The sequence below is a fragment of the Amblyomma maculatum genome, chromosome 4 (assembly GCF_055883805.1).
Source record: "Amblyomma maculatum isolate TAMU_Amacu chromosome 4, ASM5588380v1, whole genome shotgun sequence".
NCBI classification, from domain to species: domain Eukaryota; kingdom Metazoa; phylum Arthropoda; class Arachnida; order Ixodida; family Ixodidae; genus Amblyomma; species Amblyomma maculatum.
Window position 1 is genome coordinate 124,995,698 of NC_139347.1, and position 7,790 is coordinate 125,003,487.

Below are 7,790 nucleotides of genomic sequence, written 5' to 3' on the forward strand. Positions count from 1 at the left end.
CGTACGGCTGGCTTAAAGCAAGGCATTATGTGTATGTCCTGCGTTCTCTTGCATAGTATGGTCGCTTATCTCTGTATGCTAACGAGTGTGTCTGAGATAACCAAGGCACAAGTAAGGGGTTAATTATTAAGCGAAGTGCATGCTGCGTGCACACAAACAAGAGTCTGCAAGGTGAGCTGCAGACAGGAGTCACTGAAGCTATTGCGCATCATAGAGCTTGTAGGGCAAAACGTAGGAGAGCATGGTTATCGATCTCATCAAGTAATCCTGAGTGAAGCTCTAGCTCCTGACAAAAACTCGCTGTGATTTGTTGTCGGTATGGCAACACAACCAGTTGATGCCATTGGCCATTTCCAGTTGATTAGCTAACACGGGGGAACTTATTATCCGAGAAAACGTATGATCCGAACTGCCTGATTTAAAAAAATTTATCTGCTGAATGAGGCACAAAGTACAAGGCATTTAAAATTAGGACTTTCACCGGCTAAAAGTGCAGATTAGCATTTATAGACATCAGGTATGAATGGCTCCTTTTTTTAGCTCACCCAGAATTCAGTCCATATTTGCGCTGGCCTAAGCGTAGAATTGATTTAGTAACAAATCAGTGTGTAGAAGGCGGTAATGAGCTGGGATAGCTTCCTTGATTGCTTCCGCATACTTCTCCCCCTTACACCAGTGACATGCGGAGAAGCCATCACGATGGCTTACAGTCACCGATTTTTGCTTATGCTGCATTTCCTGGACCTGGCCTGCTCGTATGCTGGCAAATAGCCGTAATTATCAAATGGTTCATCCCTAATGCACCGCAAAAAAGCCACCACATTTCTCCTAATGAAGTCGTGTTTCCGTAGAAATGGGTGCCTCATAAGTTGGCTCATTGGCTTTCTTTGATGCTTCGCCCCTTTGCACATAGGTACGGCAGGAAAGCAATTATGATGGGTGAACACCGCTAATCAGTTTTATACGTCGCAAGCACTCGTTAGCACATATCCGGTTGATTGCAAAACATATTTTACGACCGCAATTTGTTGAACCTTCTAACACAGTTACCGGGAAATCGTGTTATCCGGGAACGCATTAACTGGCAGAAAAATAGTGTAACCCTGTGAGAGATGTTACTGCCAATGGAGCGCATGATTCACTAGTTTTTCTCTGCTTTCACTGTGAATAATGTAAAATCGGAGAAAGTTTTCTTTAGTTCTGGCCAAAAGCCGAGCTGTCACATGATCAGTTGGCTCTGTTTTCTTTGAGTGATCAGTCAGTGGATGAGCAGGAGCCATGTAATGTGTGTGTTGTTTTGGCCGCAGTGCCAACCACCCACCATGGAGTCCAACAAGGAGACGGGGTAGGAGCTTGCACGTCCTGCCCATGCCAGCTATACACCACATCTCTAACCGAATACGGCAAAACTCTATTTGTTTCGCCACCCAAGTTTAAACCCTAGTCACCCGGAAGAAGTAAAAAAAGCTAGAAGATGGGAGAAGACAGGATAGTTATGAGAAAGGAGATAGGAAAGTGAATAGTAGAGGCGAGGATAGCAAAAGGAGGATAGGGTAGGAAAGGATTTTTTCCACAGGGGTCAGGCCAGAGGTGCCGCTTCATAATCTCATGCCGTCCTCGCATTTGAAAATGCACAGCTTGCACACAGCTTTATACTCGTGGAGGGACAAGGTCGCAGAAACCCACATTTTGTTCTCATGCTCGAAACTTGGTCAGTTTAACAGTCCGTTTAACTCCTGAGGTTGTACTTGTTGATTTGTTGTACATCTTGATTGGTTTCTAAAGGGCAATGGGTGTTTTGACAAATCTGCAGGTTTGAAGAAATTTTACTGCCTTTCGTTGAGCAGAGAGACATTTTGGCCGCGCTCTTGATATATGGTAGCCCGAGCTTCTTATGACCGGCCATAAAATTCCACGCAGCTGCTTAATTTCCTTTTGGTGCATGCAGGCTTGCTGGGGCCTGCCGTGTGCCTTTCGTTGGTTCCCCTGATGGGTTGTGATGCCAGGGCAGCCCTGGTGTGCCTGGTGAGCGGGATGGCCCTCTACGGATTCACAGTGGGAGGACAGAGCCCTCTGGCTCTCGACATTGCGCCAGACTTTGCAGGTCAGTGTTTGCACGGGATCGGAGAGGCACGGATGGTGCTCGTGGCGCGCTCCGTGAAATTTGTGCATGCTGCAGGAGGCCTTTGTTTAAGTGTGCGCCAGCGAAAATGATTGTACACAAGTGTCCGGAACTGCTCAGTTTTATTTTCTCAAAGAATGCCTGAGCCAGCAGCTTTGTGCATGTAAAGATGCCAACTGTTTCAGCGAACACTTGCACGAACTCGTTGAAATAGGGAGTTTTCGGTTTAATAAAGGTCGTTTTAGCAAGGTATTTTCAGCTGCCAAGGGCATAATTTTTGTAAAAATTCTTCTAATAGCAAATCAGCACATCACTAAGAAACTTTTTATTAACATTTATACATATTGTGAGGCAGAAAAATGCTGGCGTTGTAACTTAGGCTGTTGAATTTTTCCCGATTTCTAATTGCTGATTAAATTACTACAGGTGCTGGAGTGCGGCTTCGGCTCCAAGTCTCTTATGCCGTCACTACAGGGGAACAGAAGGCACAAAGTTTTAGGTTGCAAAAAGATTTAAAAAATTCCACACTTTCCAAAACCACACAGTAACCAAACCGGTTGAAACGGGCCTCTGTTTCTTAATGAACCCTGTCTAGGTCACTCGACCTTCATGCCTGTGTCGAAACCGGTAGAAGTGGATAGGCTTAAAAACGTTCTACGAGTTTGCATCGCTGCCAGTGCAGCTAACGTGACACGTTTGCTCTGACTTCATTTTACCGGACATATTCATGCACAATATCACCTAAAAATTAGGAGTAGCGGTCCCTATAGTCTGTGGCTTCGAGCTTCCTATTGGCAGCAACCATCCAACTGTGAAAGTTAAAAAGTAAGAAGTTAGTGAGATTGGCTAATTAGCTGCATAATTAGAAATTTTCGAAGTAAATTGCATTTGCAACAGCTGAGTTTGGTACTTAAGATTTTTTTTTATCTTGAACTCCCTATTTCTTAGAATTTCTGAAAGTATTCGTGACCGAATCTCTTGTAACTTGCGTCGCACTTTTATGTCACGAGAAGGGAATTGAACCCCCCTGGACCCTCAGGAACGTGTATGAAGGGCAAGAGGCCACAGTCAGAACTGGGCATGGTCTTACTGATTGGTTTCCGATTGAGAAAGGAGTGAGACAAGGCTGTATACTGTTGCCTTGCCTATTTAACATATATGCTGAGTGCATCATGAGGAAGGCCGGTCTGGACGAGTCTTCAGCTGGAGTGAAGATTGCTGGAAAACGTATCAACAACCTTAGATATGCGGATGATACCACTTTAATGGCAGAAAGTGAAATGGAACTCAAGAGACCTCTGATGCGCGTACAAGAAGAGAGTGAGAAGTTTGGGCTTAAACTGAACATTAAAAAGACAAAGATCATGGCGTCTTGTCCTATCAAGTCCTGGAGCATCAAGGGACAAGAAGTGGAAGCTGTGACAGATTTTCTCTTCTTGGGCTCCAAGATTACCTCGGAAGGAGACTGCAGCCATGAAATTAGGAGACGCCTGCTTCTGGGAAAGAGAGCAATGGTTAGCCTTGACCGCCTAGTAAAGAGCAGAGACATTAGTCTGCCAACCAAGATCCGTATAACTCGTGCTATGCTCTTTCCAGTTGTGATGTATGGATGCGAGAGTTGGACTGTGAAAAAGGCTGACCGCCGAAGAATTGACGCGTTTGAATTGTGGTGCTGGCGAAGACTCTTGAGAGTTCCTTGGACTGCCAGAAGATCAAATCAGTCGATATTGTCGACCATAAACGCTGACTGCTCATTGGAGGGTTAAATTCTAAAGTTAAGCTACTTTGGTCATCTGATGAGAAGAGAGGAGTCGTTGGAGAAAGATTTGATGTTGGAAAAGGTTGAGGGTCGCCGGAGAAGGGGTAGGCAGCGAACGCGATGGTTAGATGGCATCCTCGAGGCACTGGAGATGAAGTTATGTGATATTAGGAAGATAGAGACCGGAAAGCGTGGCGTGACATGGTCCATAGGGTTATGAAGAGTCGGACACGACTGAACTGAACTGAACTGGACCCTAGAATCTCGAGCCAGATATGCTACCACGAAAAGGTACATTTGTGCAGCTTTGCTGCACATTGGCTAATGGTACTATTGCCAACAAAAGATTCGACCCACTGCAGTTCGGTTAGAAAGCTTTGAGAAGTTCAGCAGCATGATGACGTTGGTTGGTTGGTTGGTTGGTGGGGTTTAACGTCCCAAAGCAACTCAGGCTATGAGAGACGCCGTAGTGGAGGACTCCGGAAATTTCGACCACCTGGGGTTCTTTAACGTGCACTGACATCGCACAGCACACGGGCGCCTTGCTTTTCGCCTCCATCGAAAAGCTGCCGCCGAGGCCGGGATTCGATCCCGCGTCCTTGGGAACAGTAGTCGAGCGCCGTAACCACTGCGCCACCCCGGCGGGGTGCATGATGACGTGTTTTGAGCTCTTGTGTACATGCTACAGAGGTTGGCTTAGTGTAAATGATGGCAGCACGCCAGTAACAAAAAGTATAATGCATCTCATGCAAGGCCTAATGCACATCAATTTTCATAAGCTAGAACAGCATGGATCATCATATTTGTTTGAATTTAAATTTTAAACTAGCCACAAACAATTGGAGGGAAATGATTGTGAAAAAATGATGTATGCAGATGACATAGCACCTTCTCCTCCCCTTTTGAATCACTGGCGGTGAGAGAGGAGAGAGCAGCGAGTGAAGCGGACACCGCAAACTGCCACGAGTTGTTAGGAAACTTGTCTGGCTACAAGAACTACACGAGTTGTTCTAATGGTTCTGCTGTGAAAGCAAGCATGTGCTTCACCACCGAGCCTTTTTGTCAATAACAGGCGTGCCATGCCTACATCAGACAAAGGCTTAATTGAAGTGTTGTGAGAGCATTGTCTGGAAGGTTTCAGTCAAGAAATGTGTTGCTCAAGCAAAAACACAAGGAACCTCTAACAGAAGGCTGTGATGTAAAGAATGTGAAGGAGGGAAAGGCTGACCTTGGAGTGCCGTCTATCCTCCCTAAAGGCACTACTGACCAGTGCCCAGAAATTTATCGGCACAAGTGTAGGATCAAAAAGGATATTCACGAGATAGAGAGTAGACATGTGCTGCTCATTGATGTGAACTCCAATCCAGCAGCAGTCGCTTGAGTGCATTGAAGTGGAATGTTCAGTTACAAAGTGTAGAAGCAAACACTGCTGCTAATCTGTTCCAAAATGTTGTTCAGATCAGCTGTATTACTTTAAGGTTCTGAATATGTTTTGATTGTTTGCTCTTTCTCACCAGAGACATGTGCATAGTTAGCAAAGCATTGAACCTTGAATAAAAAGAAATTAAATTGGATTAATTGAATTAAATTAGAGGAAAAAATTGCAATCATTAAGAGCATTAAGTACTGGAAGCATGCTCCAGAACATAATTCGAATGCTCCAAAACTCTCAACTTATTGCTCCAAACCTTCTCCAAAACAGCTTTATTACTGCTCCCTGAGCTGCTCTAAAATGCTCAAGCCTGCTTCCACCCCTGCATTTACAAAATGTCAAAAGCTGTGCAAATTTTTCCTTGCATGCAAGGTTTCGTTACTACTAGCGATTTTCATGTCATGGCTCAAAAGAGCAGTAGTTCGAGGATGCAAACTCAAACTTGAAATAAAGGTGAAGCCACCTTACAAGCATTATCTGTGAGCTGCAGTTACTCAGTCATGAACGTAGAGACTCACTTCACAGATGTGCTTTGGTAGCGTGACTGTGACAGCAGCCGCCACCATCTCTCCTGCTGTGTGTGGGTCGGCCAGAGTTGTAGAGACAGATGATGAGTCGGGGAGACAGATGACGAGTCGGGAGTAGCGTCGAGAGCACCGTCCGCCATCTCTGTTCCAAGCGCTTGCTAGCTGTTGACGCCGGAACCACGCGAGCAACCGAGTGGCAGTGATAGGCATGCGCTGCTCGTCTCTTGTCTTTGCCCTGTCCTGATCGGCAAACAAACTTAGGGACAAATTAGGCCTTCAATATAAGGTGCACACGTAGGGAGCCGACGGCCACTGACTCCAAGGAAGGCATAAGAAATTTTTTTGGCGTTGTTCAGTGTGAAATAACAGTGTAGTCACGTAGGTAAACAATTGGCAAGTAGAAGAAAAAACGACTTGCCGCTGAGATGTGGTTAGGTCGCATTCTGCGTCACACTCGAATTAACACACAATGTTCCACATTCGCTGCTGTAGACAAGGATGGCGTTTGTGAACATTCTTGAGGATAGGTTATACGCAACATGAATAACTAAGAAAGTACAAGATTGAACAGCCATCACCCTAGCTCAGTTGGTAGAACATGGAACGCAAAATTTGGAGGTTGTTTGATTTAACCATCAGCATGCGGTTGTTGCTTTCTTTTTCTACCTTCTATTCATCTGCCTACATGATGTATTCCACTCTGATCAAAAAAAAAAAATCCTCAATGCTTTCTTTTTTGTGCTGTACTGTCATTTTTCGCTGCTTTTAAGCATGAACTGTTGCAGTGTCACATGTTATGACGTTAGAAGAGCAAAATGTATGGAGAATTCTGTAAAGCTGCCAGTCATGCTGGTGCATGATGCATAGTGTCAACTGCATTTGCTCGTTGCGATCATAGATGTCCCTCAGTTCGTGTTTGACAGTTACGAAACTTTCACATTAGTTGTTCAATTTTTTGTACTGGCTAACGATTAGTCGGCATAGAATGCGTTACATACCGAGGTCAACTGCTGCAATACTTTTTTTTTACTGCAGGTTCTCTAATAGTACATGCACTTTTGTGGGGTCAGTGCTGGGGAATTGAGAAACTTCATGTCAACAAAGGATTTGCTGCATGGAGGTTTAAATGTACTGCAGTTGCTGATGTGAACGATTACAGTTTGGCAGAATCATTTTGGCTTGACACATGCTCTCTGGCATGGAAGCCAACCGTCATCTCTGTGCTACTTCTGAGCGTCCTGCGTCAACATTCAAGCGATGTTTTGCCGTTCCTTGCAGGCACTGTGATGGGCATAGTGAACTGCATGGGCAACCTGTCGGGCATGCTGGCTCCTTTGGTGACCGGCTACTTCATCGAGCACGACGTGAGTCACTTGTGCACGCGCATGTTTTCATACCAAGCGTGCCTTGTCGACAGCGTGTTGCGCTGCGCGGAATGGCTGAAACTATCCTGCGAGCAGATCAGTTTTGCTACAAAAACAACTGTTGTGGGCAGGTTTCCTTATTCTGTAGCATTGGTGAAATGCGGACAAAACGGTCTCAGTGCTGTAGCAAATGGAGGCAGCATTGGCACCGCATCTCGCCATTTACTGACACCCGTGCAACAATCTTCAGGCAGGATTAGTATTCTTGTCCTGTTTGGAAAGAAGTAGAGCTGATCCAGCTTTTTTTTTCCCGCTTTCACCTGTAGCCTGCTTTTGTGTGGCTGGGATGACCACAGAGCTGGGAGAGCCAACACATATCCTTGCAAAGCCCACATGTCAAAAATGATGTGCTTTATTTTTTTCATAATTAAAGTGGGTTTTTCATTTTTCTTTTAAATGCTTTGGAGTAATCCCTGGATAGATCTTCAGTTACAGTTATCTTTTGGTAACTGTTAGCTTGCGTAGCGAAGCCAAAAATAGTTGTGTCGGACAGAATTTTGTCTCCTATAATACCGTGAACTGATGT

At 45.1% G+C, this 7,790-nt stretch overlaps 1 protein-coding gene across 3 annotated transcripts in view; it reads left to right on the forward strand.

The window, feature by feature from the left end:
• The window catches only part of LOC146192311 (sialin-like), a 53,550-nt gene that overhangs the window by 37,964 nt on the left and 7,796 nt on the right, over positions 1 to 7,790 (forward strand). For all 3 annotated transcript variants that reach the window (XM_084602429.1, XM_084602428.1, XM_084602427.1), the window contains 2 exons: positions 1,949 to 2,104; positions 7,119 to 7,204. In XM_084602429.1, the coding sequence (XP_084458555.1) occupies positions 1,949 to 2,104; positions 7,119 to 7,204 (242 nt within the window). The remainder of the gene's footprint in view (positions 1 to 1,948; positions 2,105 to 7,118; positions 7,205 to 7,790) is intronic.